General features: G+C 43.4%; 1 protein-coding gene across 6 annotated transcripts; it reads right to left on the reverse strand.

Moving 5' to 3' along the window:
* Positions 1 to 910: 910 nt before the first annotated feature.
* SUOX (sulfite oxidase) lies at positions 911 to 23823 on the reverse strand. Of its 6 annotated transcripts, none has more exons than XM_056562338.1 (5): positions 23617 to 23823; positions 20207 to 20359; positions 13196 to 13262; positions 10988 to 11165; positions 911 to 4387 (listed from the first exon to the last, which is right to left on the reverse strand). In XM_056562338.1, exons 3-5 carry the CDS (start codon positions 13252 to 13254, stop codon positions 2924 to 2926), a joined length of 1701 nt encoding a protein of 566 aa, XP_056418313.1. In that variant the 5' UTR covers positions 13255 to 13262; positions 20207 to 20359; positions 23617 to 23823; the 3' UTR covers positions 911 to 2923. The 6 variants fall into 6 exon arrangements, with proteins under 6 accessions (XP_056418313.1, XP_056418314.1, XP_056418311.1 ...); XM_056562339.1 differs by lacking the exon at positions 23617 to 23823 and adding an exon at positions 23400 to 23600; XM_056562336.1 differs by lacking the exon at positions 20207 to 20359 and having other exon boundaries at positions 23617 to 23822.

The raw sequence follows: 23823 nt of genomic DNA on the forward strand, positions 1-23823 counted from the left end.
TTGTATGGTGTTTTTGTGCAACTTTTTAATAACGCTGTCCAGTTAGTTTGTAAGTGCTTTTCTATTTGGTGGCGATTAGCGCCCGTTTTGGTGGGTTGCACCAAAGTATGCAACTTTTTAATTTTCGTATTTTCATAGATCCCTGATCACTGCAAAAAAATCTACCAAAAACATGTCTACCACAGCAACAAACCAAAACACAGGTAAATTAAAAGTCACAGGAGAAGTCGCAAAAAACACTGCACTAAAATATTGAGACAAATTTACCCAAGAAAACCAGGGTAAAATACTTCATAAATACCTCCCCCTTCTTCTTTAAGAGGAACACTACTGGGTATGGTGGTCTTGGCTCATACAAAGGGATATTCGAGTATTCTATAAGGGAATATGTTTTTGTACATGATATGTTTCCTTTAAGCCATTTTCATTAGACAAGTGTCAGACAAACCCACCATTTTTTTTTTTTTATTGGCTGACCATCTAAGGCAGGGTTCTTCAACCTGTGCCAGCTCAAATGTCCCCTGGGCATGATGGGAGTATTAGTTTTGCAACAGCTGGAGAGCCACAGGCTGAAAAACACAGATCTAATGTGCACGGTGGCTCCCAAACAATGGAGTTCACAGGAGCGAAGGATTAGTCATGTTTGGTTTCAACAAGATGGGCTACCACCAGGAGTGTTGGCCAGGTTTAGAAAGAAGAAGTTATGAGTAGAGATGAGGGAACTTACAGTAAATTCAATTCATCACGAACTTCTCGGCTCGGCAGTTGATGACTGCATAAATTAGTTCAGCCTTCAGGTGCTCCGGTGGGCTGGAAAAGGTGGATACATTCCTAGGAAAGAGTCTCCGAGGACTGTATCCACCTTTTCCAGCCCACTGGAGCACCTGAAAGCTGAACTAATTTATGCAGGAAAAGTCATCAACTGCCGAGCCAAGAAGTTCGTGACGAATCGAATTTACTGTAAGTTCGCTCATCTCTAGTTATGAGTACAGAAAAAAAAAAGACCAAGTATTCACTAGGAAAGTGTCAACAAATACCTGAAGTTCTGTTTACTACTCAATAACATTCTTCCTAAAAGAATTCTACGTCTTATGGATTTTACTTCCTGAGGGATGTAGGCACTTCATAACCTCTTAAAGTAGTTAATGTACACAATACAAAATAATAAATGCACATAATTTAACTATATTATATGCTCATTAGTTGCAGACAAGATTTCTTTATTTGCACCCAATAGAACCAACTCTAATGAGAAGGATTCTACCATTAATATATTACTGAAATGACATTCAGTTTAAGTAAAAATACTAGCCTAAGTTTAGATGCAGAATCAGGAAATCTGAAAAACAATCATTTAGAGCAATAATTAACACTTACACCATTCAGCCATAACATTAAACCTACTGACAGGTTAACAGAATAACATAGATCCCAAATTAATATGGTTTTTATGATTTTTTTTTTTTAGAAAATAAGTGCTTTGCATATCCATATTCTAATTTCTATCTTTTTTTATCTACAGGATGCCTGAGGACACATGCCATGATCTGTTTTTATCTGTACCATTTTGAGGTATATGTGAAAAAGCTATTCTGGCATTGCTTTTTTTATTTATTTAAGGTTTCACAGTACAGGATCTATAAGATTTAATGGTGTGACATTTCAGCATGCGTCAATGACAATTTTTTTTATTTTATTAATTTAAATGTGTATTTGGAAAATGAGAAAAGTAATTAAACTTTTTTTTATTGAGAGATTTTCTCTTTATTTTTACTCCCCCTCCCTAGAGAACCTTACTATGTGATTCCTATTACAGTTTAATGCAATAAATCTGTACTGCAGTGAACTATTAGATTGGTGATCTACTAGTACAGCCTACCTATGGTATTGTAACCAAGTTAATAGATTTGGCATGGAAGCTACAGAACTTCGGAAGGTCTTTGGCTGCGATGATAACTGGTCAGTACACGTTTCTTTCATACGATGACCGGATCGGGCTGGGAAATGGCAAAACTGGGCTTTCCCGTATCCCAGCCAGACCAAGCCCGCATCTCATTAATTTGAATGAGCCGACCGGAGTCAGATAGGGAGTCTGGTCAGCTCATTTTTGCCCCGTATCCGGTTTGTGGCCGGACCGATAATGGTGGTATGCTAAGGTTTTCAGCCCGGCCACAAAACCGGATACGGGACAAAAATGAGCCAACTGGACTCACTATCTGACTCCGGTCAGCTCATTCAAATGAATGCTCCCAGATTTTACATTTCCCAGCCGGATCCGGTCACCGTATGAAAGAAATGTAGTGTGAATGCACCCTAACAGAGCTTCTAACTGTCTAGAGGGTTAAATTAAAGCAGCATGTCTTATGTTGTGTTCCTGCATACAGTGGTTTATACCAACCATAAGTCCTCCAATGATGGACAACAGACAAATTGGTAACTAAAAAGTTAATGGGCAACTAAGGCTCATTAATGCTTGCTGGGTGCTAAGGCTGTCTGGTGCGATCCACAGAAAAACTTTTAGAGCCCACATTTCTGGAAAAGGTCACTGCTGGCTTTTATAGAAAGGTATTACATGAGGCTGCATAGTCGCCGACCAGTCAGGGTGCCCATGCTAACCTCCATTTTTCCTAGATTTCAGCCTGATTAAGCATCTGTGAAATATACTGGAAAAAACAGGTGTGATACAAAAAGGGGGCCACCTCACAACTTACACTTAAAATGACTTTCTGCTACCACCTTGGTCCTATATATTACAGGACACAAACTGAGGTCTTGTGGAGTCCATACCTTAACAGGTCAGAGCTGTTTTGATGGCATGCAGAGGACATAAATATTAGAGGTTTTAATAATATAGCTGATTGGTGTATCTACATTCTATACACATTACTGTAACAAGATTTGCCAATTCCTTGTCCATATGAGGTTAGTTTTCATCTCTGTCTACTGTGACTTTTACACGGTGCCATGCATTATTTAATACCCCACGCAAATTCCATATTGGCGCCACAGTATCAGGCTGCACATTATAGGTGCTATCTACAGCTTTACAGATGATTGTCAGTTCCTTCACTTCAACGGGAATAGCTGCTTCTAATTTCCACAGTTTCCATGCCCATGTCACTCCCTCCTTTTCCTCCCCAGTAAGCTCAGCTACTTTCCAGGTCTTTCCTCCGTCCAGAGACACATCCACTCGCACAATCTCTCTCCCACCTCCACTCCACGCGTATCCTTTCATGGTGACTTTTCCATCATGATCTGGGGTGATGGTTCCTCCAGGATTTGGTTCTGTAATTGCAGACTGCACAGGCAGGTCTTGTATGGCTGGAGAGGAAGAAAAGTCTACAGTATCCCAGTCTACACACGGATTGAAGCCCTTGTAATCATTCTGCTGCCAGTGACTAGAACTTTCCTCCTTAGACACAACAATGCGTCCTAACCACTTTACATTCCGGGCACCTACCACACCTGGCACTATAGCCCGCAGAGGAAAGCCATGATCTTTAGGCAAGTCCTCACCATTCATTTCAAAAGCTAGTAGGACTTCCTGGTCCTTACTCATTGCACGCTTAAAGGAGATGGACGCTCCATATTTTGTTCCAGTTATGTCTTGATCCAAGCCTTCAAAATGGACATGTTGCATATTGGGCATATCCTCTTTATATCCAGCATCTAATAAAACATCCCTCAGCCATACTCCTGTCCAACGTGCTGTGCTTATAGCTGATGCACCCCATTCTAGCCCTTTAACTTGCTTTATAGCATTCATCTCAGAGCGTCTATTTCCAGCACATTGCAAAGTGGCAATAACTTCATGATGCGGAAACTTTGTTTTAAGGTCTTTGAGGGACAATATTAATGGCTTAACCTGCTTTGCTCCAGGTGGTCTCTCTATAATAAGCTGGAATTCATTAGGGTTAATGTTTGGCACTGGTAAATGGTTTCTCTTGAAGAAGAACTCTTTTGGAGTGATAAAGTTCTCAGTCAGAATTTCAGGTGGAGGCTCAGCATTAAAAGGTTTTTGGCTATTGATCTTTAGAACAGGATGTCGAGAAGGATCACCAGAGTAGGGATCAGATAAATCACGTGGCTCCTCCTTGTCATCAGGGCTGAGAACTCCCACCTTGTACTCTTGCAAAATCTCCATGACATGCTCACTCTTGTGAACACCATAAAGGGCCCAAAAGGGTTCTAAAGCTCCCCCAGCAGCCAACAAGATTTTGTTTCCTCCAGGATGCAAATCCACGAAATCTGTGATGTCAAATACTTCTCCTGCATACGTAACCCATATTCTGTCAGAAGGATTTGTATGCTTTTTCACATCCTCTCTTGTATATTGAGGAAAAACATGTGAAGGGACTGGTTCTTTTTTAGACTCTGCTTGAGCAACCTTGGAGAAAGAGAGAAGCAAAAATACATAAATTCAGTGCATTCTAGTAAAACTCATATTAAAACATAAAGAAAAAAAGTGAGAGAGACAAGAGTCAAAGTACAAAAAAGAAACTCTAGGGACCTTCACATAATACTGGGAACTGTTCAAATAACTCCCTCCCGCCTGTGACTCATAACATACTTGTGAACATTACACTTTCAAAACATTACTTCTTATCCCATAAAAAAAAAGTAATTTTTCCAGCAAACAGCTTTAACAGGCAGTGAACAACTGACCTGACGGCTAAGGCTGCATTCACATCTCGTTTTTGCAATACGGTTCAGGTATCCAGTTTAAGTGTAAAAACCGCATGGAACCGTATTGCAAATGTAGACATGTCATTGGAAACCGTATGCCAAACGTATCATCCGGTTGTGTACGTTTTGCACCATTTACGGTATTATCTGTTTTTGTCCCCTGTGGCAGTTTTCAGGTACCACTCTGTAGGTCGGATGCTGAGCGCCCGGTCCACAGAGTGTAAGGAGGTGAGGAGGGGTGTATAGCATCACTACCCACCTCCGCCGGCCGTATAGTATACAGGGGTGCATAGTGTACCTGTGTATACTATACAGGAGCCGGGAATCCTGTCACCAGACTCACAGGACTCCCTGCTCCTATAGCCCCTTTGGGCAGTATACAGAATATACAGCTATCTATAGATAGCTGTATATAGTGTATACAGAAGCCGACGTCCACTTACCTCCGTTGCACCTGTCCCGGCCGGGTCCGTGTAGCTCCGCCCCTAGTGATGACATCATTAGGGGGCAGAGCTACAGACGGGAGCCAGGCTAGTAAGGGTATGAAGCTCTGTTCACATTGCCAGTTTTGCATAATGTGAAAAGACCCTTCTGGCAGAGTCTACCCAGACAGGGAGACTCCAGCTGTTGCTAAACTACAACTCCCAGCATGCCCATACAGCCAAAGGCTGTCTGGGCGTGCTGGGAGTTGTAGTTTTGCACCAATTGAGGCTCCCTGTTTGGGAAGAAATTGCATTATGGGCCCTCTCCCCAGCAGACAGCGCCAAAAATGTTCTAACTAATTTTTAGTGTTTCTTTTTTCTTCTCGTTTCAGATCAGTGTATGCAGAGGATTACGGCGGATTCGATGCATTACGGCAGATGAACTGGATTTTTAAATATGGTAAATATATAACAATAGTCAGTGTAATACATATCAACTGGCTAGTAAAGAGGACTAAAAATAAAGTGCAAAATACAGATTATGATGCCAGATATGCTGCTGCCTATATGAGTTCATACAAAATGAAATAAGGTGCAGTAAATACCAACCACGTAGAGCTTATAGAGTCAGGGAGTCCCAGGATGCCGCCACCCCAACACGTGTTTCGGTCCTAAGACCTTAGTCCTCCTGTATAATGTATAGATGCGGGCAGCCGCTCTTCTATGGTCCTCTGCACTGACGTGTGTGTATATATATATATATATATATATATATATATATATATATATATATATATATATACACACACACACACACACCTATTCATATTTCCCACAGAGAGTTGTGATTGGCTGGAACAATCTGGCCTATCACAGCTCTCTGTTGGAAATATGAATAGATGTATATATACGGCAGTGCAGGGGACCATAGAAGAGAAGCCGGCCGTATCTATACATTATACAGGAGGATCGCAATGTACCCCGGCGATCTTTCAATTAGTACAGGTACTACTACTCCCATCATGGAACAATGTGTAGTACTACCTAAAAAAAAATGTTTAAAAAACACACACACACTACATTTTTATTATTATTCTCGGCTACATTTTTTAGTGCCCTGCCCACCTACATAAATTAACTAGTTAATTAAAATTTTGCTATAAAAAAGATAAAATGTCGTTAAATACAATTTTTTCCATCACTACTGTATCTTTTATTTTTTTTTTTAATGGTACCCTACGAAATTTTTATAAATCACTAAAGTCCAAAAAAGAATAAAAACCTCCTGCAAAAACGCCAAAGTTAAAAACCACATGGCATTTTTCTTGGCGTTTTTTTTACTTCCATAGACTTCTATGGGGGGAAACTGCCAATATTTTCCCGAAAAAAAACACCAAAGTTTTTAAAAAACTGCCAAGGAGCCCAATAACGCCAAAAGGATAAAAAATATAAAAACGCCAAACTGAAAAACACTAAGTGGATATGGCATTTTGCAATTAAAGGAGATGTCCGGTGCTCACTTTTCTTATTGTATCCGTTCCATGCTGCAAAAAAAAAAAAGAAAATAAGCTTTCTCTTGCCTGCCTACGCTCCCCCGGTGCTTCAGTACAGGTGTTCGGTCCCCAGGCTGTATTCTTCTTACTTCCTGTTAGCCCGGCACGTCACACGGAGCTTCAACCTATCACCGGCCGCAGCGATGTCCCGCCTCGGCCAATGATAGGCTGAAGCTCCGTGTGACGTGCCGGGCTAACAGGAAGTAAGAAGAATACAGCCCGTGGACCGAACGCCTGTACCGGAGCACCGGGGGAGCGTAGGCAGGCAAGAGAAAGCTTATTTTCTTTTTTTTTTGCAGCCCGGAACAGATACAATAAGAAAAGTGAGCACCGGACATCTCCTTTAACTATTGACTTGCAGCTAACATCTGGCCGCGGCGTTTTTGCCCCCCCAAAAAAACCAAGTGGAAATCTAGCCTTAAGATGGCTTTTAATAGGGGAAGTGGCTTTTTATGAGATGTACCCTCTCGGCCTTTGGTTTCCCAGCTCTGTTTGTCAAAGATATTTTTCTTTATACTCGTACCCCATGCTAAACTTAAAGGGAATTTGTTACCATTTATTTTTTTTTTTTATAAATAAAATTATTCTATCAAGATAAAGCATTTCATTTATGTATTTAGTTTTAGTACAATGTACTTTTAATTTATTTATTAATAAAGTGTGTACTGGGGGCTGCCATTACTGTAGCCTCTGTGTGATGTGTCACTTCACAACACCTTGGGTGTAAATGGGGCAAAACTGACAATTTAAATTTTTATTGGGGGGAGGGGATTTTTCCAATTTTTTTTACTTTTATTTTCACACTTTAATAGTCCCCATAGGGACTACATTCGATTACATTTGTCATAGCGCTGATCAGTGTTATCTGTCATCTGCTCTGGTCTGCTCAATCTCAAACCAGAGCAGAAGACCTGTGGAAGGCAGCAGAGGCAGGTGAGGGGACATGGCTTGACATCATGGGACACCTGCCATGCTGGGAATGGCCCCCTGGGCACTTAAGCCTAATTTGCATATATGTCACCGATAAAGTAATATTAACATAATAAAAAATAAAACCTGTCCAAAATCAAGATGACTAGCCATATCTAACAATTAGCATATATACACCTGTTTTTCTGCTGACAGGTCTGTTTTAAGAGAAATCAATCTCTAGCAGCAGAAAGACCAAGACTGTACGCAGGTGTTGGGCAGGTACATGCAAATTGAGCCTGTCAGCCTTCTCCAGAGGGTCCACTCTGCGCCTTATCATGGCTACACTTAAAGGGGTATACCAAAGTCCAAAACTGTGCCTTTTTGGTCACTTCATATACCATAAAAAAATTTAATAAAAAACGATAAAAACTACAGATGACGGTGCCAAAAATAAGCCCTCATATAGCCCCCCGTATGTGGAAAAACAAAAAAGTTATAGGGGTCAGAAGATGGCAATTTAAACATACTAATTTTGGTGCGTGTAATTTATTAAAAAAAAAAATTAAGTATTAGAATAAAACCCATATAAATTGGGTATCCTTGTAACCGTATGGATCTACAGAATAAAGATAATGGCTGACATTTATCATTGTCTTTAGACTGTTTTTTGTGTCTACAAAAGGAGCAAAAAAGGCACAAGCAGGGTTTCTTTGCGCCTTTTGGTTTTCTGCTGATTTTGAGTTGCAATCCTATGATTTTGGCAATACACATCATATGGAAGGGTTTTATGAACTGCGCCTTTTTGTGAAAAGGTGCAAAAAAAAAAAAAATAAAAAAAAAATAAAGGTGCAAAGCCACTGAAAAGTCTCTAAAACTACACCAGCCCAGACTTGGCTTAGCTTTTTAGTGTTTGTGAAGAGAGAAATTTTAGAAAATGTGACCTGCACAAATTTATCAAATGCTCTGTGACCATTTAATAAATCTGGTGCTCCTACACATTACCAGCACACAAAAAAGGTGTAGAAAAATGCTTCACTTACACTACAATGATAAATGCCGGCCATAGTGTCTTTTTTACCGAAAAGTGCACTGCATAGAAACGGGCAGTGGTGTGGAAACAGCGCAAAATGTACTTGTCCCTCATGACGAACCACTTGTCCGGGCCAATTTTGACTTTTAGACTCTCCTTTTATCCCCCTCGCCCCATAATAGCCATAACTACCTACTATAATGATACCTTTTAATTTTTCCATAACATATTCTCCGAACCAAAAAAATAAAATAAAAATATTGGTGAAGTGAAATTGAAATAGTAAAAGAATTTAGCTAATTTTCTTTTCTACGCCATTTACCTTATGGTTGAGATAACATGTTATTTTGATACTTTAGATCGCCTGATTACAGCAATACCAGATTTGTATAGTTTCCGTCATGTTTTACTAATTTAAAAAAATTCTGAACTTTTTCGAATTTTTTTTTTTTTATTAAAATTTTTTGACACCTGTAGCTTTTTTTTTTGTATACGAGGCTGTATGAGGGCTCATTTTTTGCGCCATAATCTGTTTTTGTATCGGTACCATTTTGGTATTGATCTGACTTTTTCATTGCTTTTAACTTTTTTCCGGAATATTATAAAAATTTTAATTGTGTGGTTTGGTATTTTCTTACGTTTATGTAATTTACCGTACGGGATACATAATGTTATATTTTAATAGTTCATACAATTATGCAGGCAGCGATACCAAATATGTTTATTTTTATTATGTCTACATGTTTTTATATAGGAAAAGGGGGTGATTTGAACTTTTAATATGGAAGAGTGTGTCTGTGTGTCTTTTAAACTTTTATAAAAAAAAAAAAAAAAAAATTATATATATAATATTTTTTTTTATTTTTTATACACATTATTAGTCCCTTGGGGGAATCAGAGTTCTATTGCATCCCTTTAGACGCCGCTGTTCCAAAGGGTTAATTGCCAGCCGCGACAATCGCCGCATGTGGCTATTAGCGGCGGCCCCAGCTACTGAAAACAGCTGGGGGCCTGGAGAGTATGAAGCAGGCAAGAGTTTGGAGCCCGCTCCATACCCTTCTGAGCGCCGCCGTGCTTGTCGGGGGCATTCAGGTCCCTCCCTGCTCGCACGAAACCGGGCTAAGGGCCTGAAAAATTCACCAGCCCGGCGCCCGGAACTGCATGTCCTGAGCGTTGGGCGATATTAATTCCACATCCCTGAACGGGAGCCCCCAAAAGTTACAAAATGGCGTTTTTCACCCCACAAATTATTTTTATTTTTTTTGTTTCGCCGCAGATTATTTTATAAAATAAGTGATGTCATTACAAAGTACAATTGGTGATGCAAAAAACAAAGACCTTATATGGGTCTGTAGGTGCAAAATTGAAAGAGTTAAGATTTTTAGAAGGGAAGGAAGGGAATGCAAAAACTAAAATTTGCTGAGTCCTTTAAGGGGTACTCCGGCCCTAAGACATCTTATCCCCCAAAGGATAGGGGATAAGATGTCTGACTGCGGGGGTCCAGTCGCTGTGGACCCCTGCAATCTTGCATTTGGCACCCACCTCTGTCTTGCATAGCGGGGGGTGATGTCACACGGGGGCAGAGTCGTGACGTCACGACACTCCAGCCCGTGGTCGGCACTTGACAGTTTGTGAACTGGCAGCACGGCGTGCAGGTCAAAGAGGTGGGTGCCGAATGCAAGACTGCGGTCAGACATCTTATCCCCTATCCTTTGGATAGGGGATATGATATCTTAGGGCCGGAATACCCCTTTAAGGTGAAAACGGGCTGAGTCCTTAAGGGGTTAAGTTGCATTAATGAAATACAATTACCTTTTGCACGATATTCAAATTTTTCAAGTTTCACCTGTTTAGTACTGTACTGTATACCGCTTGAGCGCAGTGGCAGCCTGTTCAGTCAAGTGCATTTTCTTCAATGCTATATCATGGCATAGTAGAGAGGAGTAGTGGTTGTGCAATACTGTGTCAGGAAAGGAAGGAAAATGAAGTCCAGGTGTGTGCAATGCTAGCAAACAGCCCAGCTTTATTTCCAGGGAATTATATATAGCTGTGCACAATTTTTTTCCAATATCTTTTTTTATTAAAATTTTTAATAAAAAAACAACAAAACAAAAAAATGGATGGGTCTTGGGGACCTAATAACTGCATTGAGAACACCATAACCTTCTTTCCATGAATCTAAAGAGTTAATCTAATAAAACCATGAAATTTGTCTAAAATTAAAACAAATAAATAATCAGACCACCAAACATACATATACAATACATAAGAAAATAGTACTAGTAAGGACAGAGGGCTGAAATATCCCTAATATTCTTTACCCACATTAGTCCCTGCATTGCAATTAAAATAAATAAACTGAACAATGATCAATTGGTCCTTACTTTTTGCCTCTGATGCATATCAAAAATCAGGAAGGAGCCCAATCCCAACAATGCACCAGCTGTGACCGACCCCCATTTCCAGCTTTTTTCTTTAGATCCAGTTTCTGTACTTTGATTCCGTCTGGATTCATTCTTGACTGTACACACTCGTGCCGACAGGAACATCTGTTTCTGCAACCTAGAAGACAATATACAGACATTTACAGACAAGGCAATTCTATGCAGACTGAGCCTTAGCAACGCTCAAACATCAAATTTATACAGAGACCATAATAAAAAATGGTACCATATTATTAATCTGCACCACACAGATTTATTGACTATGTATGAACCGTTAGGCCTGTGTAAACTTTTTTTTACATTTTTTTGTGGATTTCCACTCCGATATTGCGGACCTGAGTAAAATTCCACCACGTGAACCAGGGTTTATGAGGCAACCTATCAGGTCTAGACCCTAGACCTAGACCAAAATCTGTGTTATCTGATGACCTTCTCAGGGAAAGGGTCAGTAATGAGAAAGGCTTTTCAACACTCTGCTCAGCCGCACAGTAAAGGGTTATTGTTTGGTCATTTTCAAGAGGTATTCTGGATTAAGGCACAATGGGGGGCATTTATCAAAACCTGTCCAGAGGAAACATTGCCCAGTTGTCCACAGCAACCAATCAGCTTTCTTCTTTCATTTTTAACAAGGCCTCTGCAAAATGAAAGAAGCGATCTGATTGGTTGCTATGTGCAACTTTTCCTAAGCACTGGTTTTGATAAATCTCCCCCAATAGCCTTTAGTGCTCATTGCATTTTAATTTCCTGTATAATTACAGGTACAATGATTTGTCATAACACATCGCTGGGAGGGACAGTGACACCTGCCCACCACAAGTAATAGCCTTTATACAGAATACGAGATTTCATGTGCTGTACCTCTTATTTTTGGGGATTAAAGCTTCCTGCTAGTTGAAGGGAAAACCTATTCAACAAAGCTTATAGACCACTGTACTGCACTAAAAACTGCCTTTCACCAATGTAACATATTATCTCTGCTTGTGCAGAAATCACGCACCGAGATTACAGATTAGCTGCAGGTTGTAGGAGATAAGATAAATGCAATAAAATAGACTAGAAAAAAATAATACAAAAATAATATAATACATAGGATAAGTGGAGGATTCCACCAACATGTACAATAACTTAACCAACAGAAGAGTTGTGGGTAAATGAGGTTTTGAAATATTGAAGCAGTTTCACATTTTTTTCTCCCATGTAAGGTGTTCCTACTGTGTGCACATATTCTTTTTTAAGCTTTATAAATTTTGTAGGGATAAGAGAACTAAAAGTGGAAATTTTGTGTATTATGCATTTGTGTGTTGCGCAATGGAATATATTGGGCCGAGAGGGTCACTGCACTAAAGGGGCACAAGTCCAACAAACAGGTTGACAAAAGTCTACATTTCTAGTGTTACTTATTAAACAAAATAACAGTAATATATTATAAGGAGAAGGAAATCTACGTTCACAAACACCATAAAGCACCGAGTGCTGACATTCTAGAAAGTAGTAAATAATTGTGCAGTCATTACACTTTATGCATGTATTACTTATATTAGTTTAGCCTTTTATCACATTATGATTTTACACCATTATCAGCTGAAGGGTGGAGGGACTTGACAACCACATGTCAACCAGGTATCAGAAATTAGATACAGAGGCGCTCCATGTGGAGTATCACACGTGCAGGGTGAGAATGTCTTCGAGAAGGTAGCAGATGGTCTCTTATTGACTCATACATACACAACAATGGACAGCACATAGTGAAATATAGTGTGGACAACCTGTCTGCAGCTTTCCTGATGAATCTTAGGATACGAGAACCAGGCTTAAAAGGGTGACAAGAATTTTGTGGCGCTGACCGGGACATAAAACAGGTGCCGTAGCTTGAAGGTAACTACTTTGTTTACCAAGATGCAACGCGTTTCACTGCGCTTGCCTGGTCCCGGTCAGCGCCACGAAATTCCTGTCACCCTTGAAGCCTGGTTCTCATATCCTAAAAACCAGGTACCAGGGCAACTATCCTGCTGTTGGCACAGGAGTGTTGGGATGTGGGGAGGCAAGTTTACTATTGATATTTATATCTTTATTATACCTTTCTTAGGGAGGTGATTCAAAGTTAATATTTATTTGGTAGTTCTATTTCCCCTGTCAATGCTTACTTACCTCTGTTGTCTGATCAGGCTGCCTAGAGCCTTGGACGAAAACCTGCATAGTAGTGTCATGTTGTACCCTACATCAAAGACAGAAAAAAAGTGAAGATTAAACTCAACAAAAATGAATTAACACCAACCAGAGTTTATGGTAGTCATGGAAAGTTAATCCTAGAGCCAAACAATTTTTAAAACAATTCTGTGAACGAACAAGATATTATGCAGTAAAAAAAATCTGAACCTTTTCTGCCTTTTTTTGTAGGGATCGACCGATATTGATTTTTTACAGCCGATACCAATAACCTTTGAATTTTCAGGCCGATAGCCGATAACTTATACCAATATTCCGTGCATTTTAAATTCCCCCCCCCCCTAAAATATCCTTGGTAAAATGAAGGTGTGTGTGCGGGTATACCCTGATAAACTGTTTCTGGCCCCGCAGAAGCCGCTGCAGATCAATGATTTAATGCGGGCGCTTTAAATCAATGAACTGCAGCGGCTTTTGCGGGGCCAGAGACCGCCGCCGCTGCCACCCGCTTCTCTCCCCCTGCCTGTCCTGGGGTCCGTCCTGAGTCCAACCCCGCCACTTTGCACAATGGAGATGGAGAAACTGCTGAGTGAGTTCAACCCCAGCCACCCCTCCGCAGCCCTGCACTCTGCTGCCCTGTGGCCGGAGCATGCTGTACCCGGACACCAGAGGAGTGCTGTCCCCGGTCACCAGCCTGGCCTTCACCATGTACAGACTCACCGGCCTGGGGATATAATTATAATTACCTGTTCCCGGGGTCCACGCTACTTCTGGCTCTTGCAGCGTCCTGCGCTGTTGCTGTGCGCAATGACGAGTGACGTCCTCAACACTGCCAGTGACCTCCTCGACGTCACTGGCAGTGGCCCGGCGCACAGTGACCACTCAGGATGCCACCGGAGCAAGAAGTAGCGCGGACCCAGGGAACAGGTAATCATAAAACCAGGGATGGGGGAGGCAACGGGGCAGCGGCGGCCTCTGGCCAGACGGGAGGCAATCGGGCAGCGGCGGTGGTTGGACTCCGGACCCTAAGACAGGCAGGGGGAGAGAAGCGGGTGGCGGCGGCGGTCTCTGGCCCCGCAAAAGCTGCTGCAGTTCATTGATTTAAAGCGCCTGCATTATCATCAAGGTAACTGCCGATACCGATAACATAGAAAATCGTGAATATCAGCCGATAATATCGGCCAAACAGCTAATCCGTCAATCCCTATTTTTTTCCCCCCAATTAAAGTTTTATTCAGTTTTAAATAAAAACATATAAACAAACATAAAGTACAATCACCGTACAAGTATACTGGTGCAAGACAAGTCTACGTTCAGGTGTTACATATCACCAAACTCCCGATCAGGGAACAATAAAGCATAACAGTAAACCTCAAACTGAGAAAGAGAAGTGTGCCACACTGGAAAATTCAAATGACATTTACCAAACCGTGTCCAGCCAGACACGTACGCAACATGAGTAAGGAAACTGATAAATTCCAGGTAACAAGATGTTCACAAGAAGGGCACAAGGGTACAAACACAAGGGGACAAGACATGGGAAAGGGAAAGGAGAAAAGAATTAGGAGTCTACAGATGGGAGAGAACAAAAGAGATAAGAAGTCAGGTAGAGGTGGAGAGGCCAGGAACAGGAGCCACTGGGTTCTGAGGGGAAAGCAGAGTGCCATATTCAGGAGTAGACTGGAAAGACAGCCAATCAAACCAAGTTTTAGTATAGCGATCGTTCTCTGCAGGGGTCAAGGCAATTAGTTCCTCCATACGTTGGAAGTAGTTTACCTCCGCTATCCATTCACCAATCGTGGGGGAGACAGTAGATCTCCACTTACGAGGAATAACCGAATTCGCCGCCTGCAGTAAATATCGCAAGAGAGATTTCTTATATCTAGAGGAGTACATATCAAACATAAATAAGAGAGTGGCCTCAGGAGAGTCCGGGACAGCCACACCGGTGATCCTACCCATTACCTGGCGGACCGTAGTCCAAAAGGGACGCAGAGAAGGACAGTCCCACCAAATGTGCAACATGGTGCCAACTGAGAGGTCACATCGCCAGCAATTCTCAGAAACAGAGGGGAACCATCGGTGTAGCTGCTCTGGAGTACGGTACCACCGGGAGAAGATCTTGTAGTTAGTTTCTTGCATTCTATTAGCAATAACTGACTTGTGGGACAGGTAGAAGCATTTCCGCCATTGCTCAGGGGTGAATTGTGTATTAAGTTCCGACTCCCAGGCAGCACAAAAAGCAGGCAGTGAAGTGGAGTAGCTGGATAGTAGCATCCTGTAGAGAAAGCTTATGGTGTGTGGTGGTAGGGGAGGCTGAAGACAGAGCTGTTCAAACTGTGTCAGTGGTCTGTGTAAGCGTGTAGAGCCCCATATGGTAGTATAAAAGTGGCGCAGCTGTATATATTCAAAAGGCGCCGGTACACGAGAGACTAGATCAGGGCGTATGTCAGAGAGGGGGAGTAAGTCAGAGAAGGAAAGCACATGTGTGAAACGGAGAGGGTTTGATTTGTCCCCACCTAAGAACCCACGAGTCGAGGCGCCCGGGGGGAAATCTGGGTGATCTGTGATAGGTAACAGGGGGCCCGTAGGGACCACCATGGACCCACTAGTCAGGGAGCCCCAAAGGGCAGAAAAGGTATGCCTAGAAGTGAAGGATAGAAGAGCGGTCAATCCCTATTTTTTGTAAACATTTATGTGCTATAATACTTGACAAAACATGAATGTATTTTGACACTGCTGAAAAGCAGCCACTGGCACTTCGTTTTATATCTGTAATTGTGGACGTAAAATGAGCTGTGTGTGAAATAATGGGTGTTTTCCCATTCTCCTCCAAGTAAACAAAATTACATAATTACATGGTCTGCCACAGACATCAAACTAGCATATCCAATAAAGTTAATAATGAAGAAATTTGCACTTTTATGTAACTGCTACAGTAATAGCTTTCCGGTTTCTATCCAAGAAAAATATATGAAAGTAAACACAGATGAATTTATCAGTAGAAGTTAATGCTATCTGATAACTACTGACAATCCTACAATATGCCTGGAATGGCTCCAAAAAGAGGCAACATACCTTACTACATAGTTCACACAGGATCAATACAATGGCTTATCCTAAGTGAGGACTGATAACCTTAGATACTGAGTCCATGATCATAAACCCAGGGCTGTAATTCAAGCTCGTGCTGCCCTAGGTACCCAGTCTAAATACTCCATTCACGCGGGTAGATGAGCTCACTGGCTAGCTAGGCTAGGGATCGACCGATAGATTTTTTAGGGCCCATACCGATAATCTGTGGAGGTTTAGGCCAATAGCCGATAACTTATACCGATATTCCAGTATTATCGGCGGTCCTACCGCCACTACTGGCTGCCAGGCTGAATCTCCGCTCGCTGAATTCTGCGTAGTGTGAACATACCCTTAAGCGTCAAAATACACTGCTCAAAAAAGGGAACACTTAAACAACACAATGTAACTCCAAGTCAATCACACGTTTGTGAAATCCCACTGTCCACTCAGGAAGCAACACTGATTGACAATCACTTTCACATGCTGTTGTGCAAATGGAACAGACAACAGGTGGAAATTATAGGCAATTAGCAAGACACCCCCCAATAAAGGAGTGGTTCTGCAGGTGGTGACCACAGACCACTTCTCAGTTCCTATGCTTCCTGGCTGATATTTTGTCACTTTTGAAAACTGGCGGTGTTTTCACTCTAGTGGTAGTATGAGATGGAGTGGCTCAGGTAGTGCAGCTCATCCAGGATGGCACATCAATGTGAGCTGTGGCAAGCAGGTTTGCTGTGTCTGTCAGTGTAGTGTCCAGAGCATGGAGGCGCTATCAGGATACAGGCCAGTACATCAGGAGAAGTGGAGGAGGCCGTAGGAGGGCAACAACCCAGCAGCAGGACCCCGCTACCTCCGCCTTTGTGCAAGGAGCAGGAGTAGCCAGAGCCCTACAAAATGACCTCCAGCAGGCCACAAAAGTGCATGTGCATGAGGGTGGTATGAGGGCCCCACGTCCATTGGTGGGGGTTGTGCTTACAGCCCAACACTGTGTAATATGTTTGGCATTTGCCACAGAACACCAAGATTGGCAAATTCACCACTGGCACCCTGTGCTCTTCACAGATGAAAGCAGGTTCACACTGAGCACATGTGAAAGACGTGAGAGTCTGGAGACGCCGTGGAGAACATTCCGCTGCCTGCAACATCCTCCAGCATGACCGGTTTGGCAGTGGGTCAGTAATGGGGGGGGGGGTGGCATTTCTTTGGGGGGACCGCACAACCCTCCGTGTGCTTACCAGAGGCAGCCTGACTGCCATTAGGTACTGAGATGAGATCCTCAGACCCCTTGTGAGACCATATGCTGGTGCAGTTGGCCCTGGGTTCCTTCTAATGCAAGACAATGCTAGACCTCATGTGGCTGGAGTGTGGCAGCATTTCCTGCAAGAGGATGGCATTGATGCTATGGACTGGCCTGCCCGTTCCCCAGACCTGAATCAGATTGAGCACATCTGGGACATCATGTCTTGCTCCATCCACCAACGCCACGTTGTACCACAGACTGTCCAGGAGTTGGCAGATGCTTTAGTCTAGGTCTGGGAGGACATCCCTCAGGAGACCATCTGCCACCTCATCAGGAGCATGCCCAGGCATTGTAGGGAGGTCATACGGGCATGTGGAGGCCACACACACTACTGAGCCTCATTTTTTACTTGTTTTAAGGACATTACATCAAAGTTGGACCAGCCTATAGTGGGGTTTTCCACTTTGATTTTGAGTGTGACTCCATATCCAGACTTCCATGGGTTGATCATTTGATTTCCATTGATAATTTGTGTGATTTTGTTGTCTGCACATTCAACTATGTAAAGACGAAAGTATTTCATACGATTAGTTCATTCAGATCTAGGATGTGTTATCTTAGTGTTCCCTTTATTGCCGTGTGAATAAAACCATTGTAGAGGGTGAGGTTCCTTATCAGCACTGGCATATGCAGTAGGTTGTATGTCACACCCTCCAAAAAGTACTCCGATACAACTTCAAGAGCTAGCAAACAAGGTCTAAAGCTCCACTTCACCCAAACACATTATGAAATTTTAGTATAGATTAGATGTATTATAAGGGATAACTCAAGATTCCAGATCTGAGACCACATCTGGCCCAATGGTTGAGCTGGATCTGCCAGGCTATTGATCTACAGTGTTTCCTAACCAGAGTGCCTCCAGCTGTTGCAAAACTACAACCCCAAGCATGCCCAGACAGCCGAAGGCTGTCCGGGCATGCTGGGAGTTGTAGTTTTGCAACAGCTGGAGGCACCCCGGTTGCGAAACACTGCTCTACAATGACTCAAAAGGGAAATAATTTCTATAGCCAAGAATTCACATAGTTATCTACGCTTTTTATTGCTCTGTCAGATGAAGCAGTAAGAAGGATTTATGGTGCCATAAACAGAGCTCCTGCCACATCAAAATTTTATATTAAAAATAACATATCCATTCATAAAAAGGGCCATTGTATCAATAAGGTTTCATGTGCAAAAGTTATGACCTAATGCATGTGGTGTGCGCAAAATAGGATAGATGTAGAAAAATGCGCTGCAAAAGAACTGCCCTGTAGAAAACTTCTATGTTATACAACTGATGACCTCTATGGGACACTGCCTTCACGTGCTGGAATCCTTGTTAAAAAAAAAAAACAAATAAATTTAAAATGAATAAAACCTGTTGGTTTAAACTGGTTTTCTGGTAGTGGGAAAACAAAACCACATACAAAGGAACGCTTGTCTGCACAGCTCAGCATAAAGCAGTTCATCGGTTTTTAAAATCTGTAAATGTGAACAATGATTTACAAAACTGGCAAATAATGAACACTGAAATAATGAATAATGAAAAAAAAAAAATTAAAAATTAAAACAAAGCTACTTTATTCCAAAAATAGCATCACACCTGCAATACCACACACAAACTTAGGACAATAGTGGTGCTGTTTGTCAAAGAAAGCTGCTATTTTATCCTAGATAACGCTTTTCATCCTCTGTAAACTATGGCTGTCTTTACAAGTCCTGGGTCTGTTGGGTTCCTCTGTCGCTGGGCTATTTTGCCCAGTATTTTTGACAGAACCTGCATATGACACCATTTTGTCTAGTTTTACCTGCTAAAGGGGCACTCTCAGTATTCGGGTATGTCCAAACGAGCGGATCCGCCACTGAAGGACCAATGTATTGCCTTATCGGAGCGGCAATACGCTACTACGAGCAGACACACTGATGTGAAAGTCGCAGCGCTCATACGCAGTATACTATCACATTGCGGCAGCTCTCGGCCTAGCTCAGAGAGCAGCGGGAGCAACCGCGATGTGTGCAAGTACACCGAGCATGTGCAGCCACTCACACATCGCAGCAGTGTGTCTGCTCGTAGCGGCGTATTGCCGCTCCGAGCAGGCACATCTAAAGGCACCCTGTAGGGGTCCTTCAGTGGCAGATCTGCAGTGTAAAATATGCTGTGGATCTGTTCGACTGAACGTACCCTTAGGGTATGCTCACATGGCAGAATGTCCGTGCATGATTCTACAGGAATATTCCACATGGACATTCCACTGCAGCAGAGTCCCATTGATTTTAATGGGATTCTGCTGCACTGTGCCTAGGTGGAGTTTCTGCCACGGAAATCCAGATTTCGGTGTCTGCAGAAAGACTAGACTTTCTGTGGATTAAGCTTGAAAATGCATTGCAGTCTATGAGAACATTTCCGATCGGTCTTAGCACATGTCAGACTTTCAAATGTGTGAAATGTCCCCCAGTGTTTTCCAGGAAGACATTCCACACATTTTCATGTGAACATGGCCTTAGGTGTACAGAGTGTAAAGCAGTGGTCTCTTAAAGCCCATTCACACCATTTACATGCTGATTCCCCTTGCAGCAGAATCCAATTCATCTCATTGGGACTCTGCTGCTCAGCTCACGCTACAGAAGTTCCATAGCGGTACCTGCAACACAGAACTGGAATCCGCTGGGAGATTGAACACGTGCTCTTCTGTCAGAATCCGCCTCAAGTCTCAACACTACACTTTTGTAAATGGGACGGTGCTTACTGTCGGTGCGGAAATTCCGTAATGTGAAGAGAGACCCGTAAAGCGTACCTGTCAGATCCCACAAAAAAAAAAAAAAAAAAAAAAACTGTTATATGTTACTCATTCTGATCATGTACATGTAATTTTTATGTATCTATCACCCATATTTCACTAAAAAATTGCATATTACAGCTGCTCACTGTATTTTCCATCTTGTCAAAGGGAGGGGGTGTGTCCTTCTCTTTCCTGCACTGTGATAACTCCTCCCCCTCCCTCACTCTGCTGACTCGGGAGCCTGGCAGCCCAGCTCTGTAACCCTTTCCTCTCTGGATTTATGCTATACACACACACAATTATTGGAGATTGCCTGTACTCTACCACCAAAGACAATATGGAGAGTATATAACTTCCATCTTCCTATGTCATTCACGTGTGTCACCCTTAGGGTATGTTCACACTGCGGAATTCCATGAGTGGAATTCCACGCATTGAACATTACCATCAGTGTGAATAGGTCTTCCACTAGACGCGTTCACACTGAGGAATTGTCCGCCGCTGAAATTGTCCACGCAAAGAAGGAACATGTTGTCCGCAAGCACTGTATAGCCATCAATGGTGATGGCGCAGTGCTCGCGGTCCTACCGCCGAAGTATTTTCGTCAGTGGCCGCCAGACTAGGGATCGACCGATATCGTTTTTTTTAGGGCCGATACCCGATAACTTATACCGATATTCCGGTATAAGTTATCAGCTATTTAACCCCCTGCGACACCGCTGCAGATCATGGATTTAAAGCGGGCGCTTTAAATCAATGATCTGCAGTGGCTTTTGCGGGGCCATAGGCTGCCGCCACCCGCTTCTCTCCCCTACCTGTCAGGGTGGTCCGGGCCATCCATCCATCGTTCATGTAGTGTCCGGGGGCGTTCCGGGTGGAGGGTGGTCCGGTCCGGGCTGTCCTTCTCCGGCGGTCATCTTCTCCACTCCGGGCAGGCTCCGGCCTAGTACGCTGCATAGACGCCGCTGCGCAGTGACGCCCGTGCGCAGCGACGCACCTGACGTCACGGCGTCTATGCAGCGTACTAGGCCGGAGCCTGCCCGGAGTGGAGAAGAAGACCGTGGGAGAAGAAGGACATCCCGGACGGGACCACCCTCCACCCGGAACGCCCTCGGACACTACAGGAAGGAAGGATGGCCCGGACCACCCCCATTACGGGTAAGTTTAATTTTTTTATTGACTCGGAGGGTGGGGGAGGGGCCCGACCGGTATAGCGGTATGGACAAAAATCCATACCGGTATACCGCCTAGCATCACGGTGGGGGGTGCGACGCGGTGGGTCAGGGGTGCGGTGCGGCAGGTCGAGGGGGCGGCGGTCGCGGTGCGGGGGCGGGGCATTATCGGCAAGATAATTACCGATAATGCCCAAAATCATGATTATCGGCCGATAATATCGGCCATACCGATAAACGGTCGATCCCTACGCCAGACGGAATGTCCACTCGCGGAATTCTGCGAGTGGAGATTCCGCAATGTGAATATACCCTTAGGCAGTCCTGTAATGCAGGGACTTGTAGTTTTGGAATAGTTGGGGTGTTTGGATAACTCTTTTTACAGCAATGTTACCTTCAGCTGTGTGCCTACAACTTTTGCAAAACTACAACTCCCAGCATACCCAGACATCCTTTCACTGTCCAGTCATGCTTGGAGTTGTAGTTTTGTAACAGCTGGAGGCACATGATAAAAGTGTGTTACAGCAGTGTTGCTGCCGGCTGTGTTCTTCCTTCAGCCTTGTCCATCAGCCATCTCGTGTCCATGACCCTTGGACACGCTCATGCTGCTGTGGGACTCAGTGTCCCAGCAGGTATGGAGACGCCTAGTGGAGTGATTTTCAAAGGCAGTTTTCTTTAAAAATTAAAAATTTTTTTAAAAGTAGTACATTAGAAAAACTGTTTTGCCAAGATGTACTACATATAAAAGTTTTTATGTCTGACAGTGCCCATTTAAAGGAGTACTCCAAATGATAGGGGATAATATGTTGGATCGTGGGGGGTCCCTGCGGCCAGACCCCCTGCAATCTCCAGGCTGCCCGTTCATGAACACAGAAGCCTGAGTGCGAGCTCCCTGAGGCTGGCTCTGTGTTTCCGCTTGTAGTGGCAAATTTCCTGGCAGGGATCTCACTCTGCATTTGCTCTGTGACTTCCGGCATTGCATCCGCATCGTCAAATACACTGCGGATACGCTTTGTGTGACCCTACCCTTACCAACATAATTTTTAAGAATTTTCTCATTTTCACAATTTTACTATCTAGATCAGTGTTTTCCAACCAGGGTGCCTCCAGCTGTTACAAAATTACAACTCCTAGCATACCCAGACAGCAGTAGAGAGAAACACCAATAGATTGAGAAGACAATAGGAGCTCAGGCTCCCCACCCCAGGTTACAGAGGTCAGGCTTACAAGCCTCCTGCATACAAAGAAAAGGGCCTGGAGAGGTTTTGTCTTTGTCTATAAGGCTTGCTGTAAAGCATTTTACTAAATGCTTTAACAGGGGATGACCCGGGCTAGATTATTTTTTTTTTGGGGGGGGGTAGGGAGCGAGGAAGGGTGTGAAGTGTTTCACAACCAGGGTGCCTCCAGCTGTTGAAAACTACAACTCCCAGCATGCACGGACAGCCAAAGGCTGTCCGGGTATGCTGGGAGTTGTAGTTTTGCAACAGCTGGAGAGCTACAAGTTAAAGTGATTGTGTCAAATAAATTAATATTTTATTAGGAGACAGATATTTATTTATAGTTCTTTTATGGAGGCAGCCATGTTGCCCGGGCTGTTTTAAAGGGGTTCTCCGGGCAGCATGTTTATCATGCATTTGCTTCAGGTGCCACCTCGTTATGAAACAGCTGGAATGTCACATTTGGGAATCAAAGGAGATCCCCATTCACTGACAGCAGAGATCCTAAATAGTGAGGAACTACAACACAAGTTACATTAGAAATCTAAATAACTTTAATACAGTGCTCAAGCCATCCCTAGAAAACATATGGGGAAACGCAGTAGTGTATGGAGGCCAGTACACACTCAGGATGCGGTATATGACCGTACAGCCCCATACACACACAGCGCTAAGCTTTTACGTGTCCAAAAACTTCTGTAAACAGCTCAGCTCTACTGCCCGTCCCGCCTGCGACAGCGCCACACGTGTCCGCCACCCGCACTGCAGCAAGAGCTAATACTAAAGAGGGGCCCACACAGGACCGGACGACCCCCTCACAGCCAGCCGGGCTCGGTTCACACCCACAGCATGCAATGGCGTTACCGCTCGGCATCACGTTTACCTGGCTGAGGCGCGTCTTCCCACGTCCTCGGACAGATGGTGCCGCGCGAGCCGCAATCTGTCGCTTTATAAGGGACGTTGGTGACGTCAGATGGGGCGGGGCACACACCTCCTTCCGAACCTTATAAAGTTGCCGAGGAAACTCTCAAGTTCAGATACCCTGAGGAGATCGGTGACGTGGAGTCTGTTATATGTGAATTCTGGGGGG

The sequence above is a fragment of the Hyla sarda genome, chromosome 2 (assembly GCF_029499605.1).
Source record: "Hyla sarda isolate aHylSar1 chromosome 2, aHylSar1.hap1, whole genome shotgun sequence".
Taxonomy (NCBI): Eukaryota; Metazoa; Chordata; class Amphibia; order Anura; family Hylidae; genus Hyla; species Hyla sarda.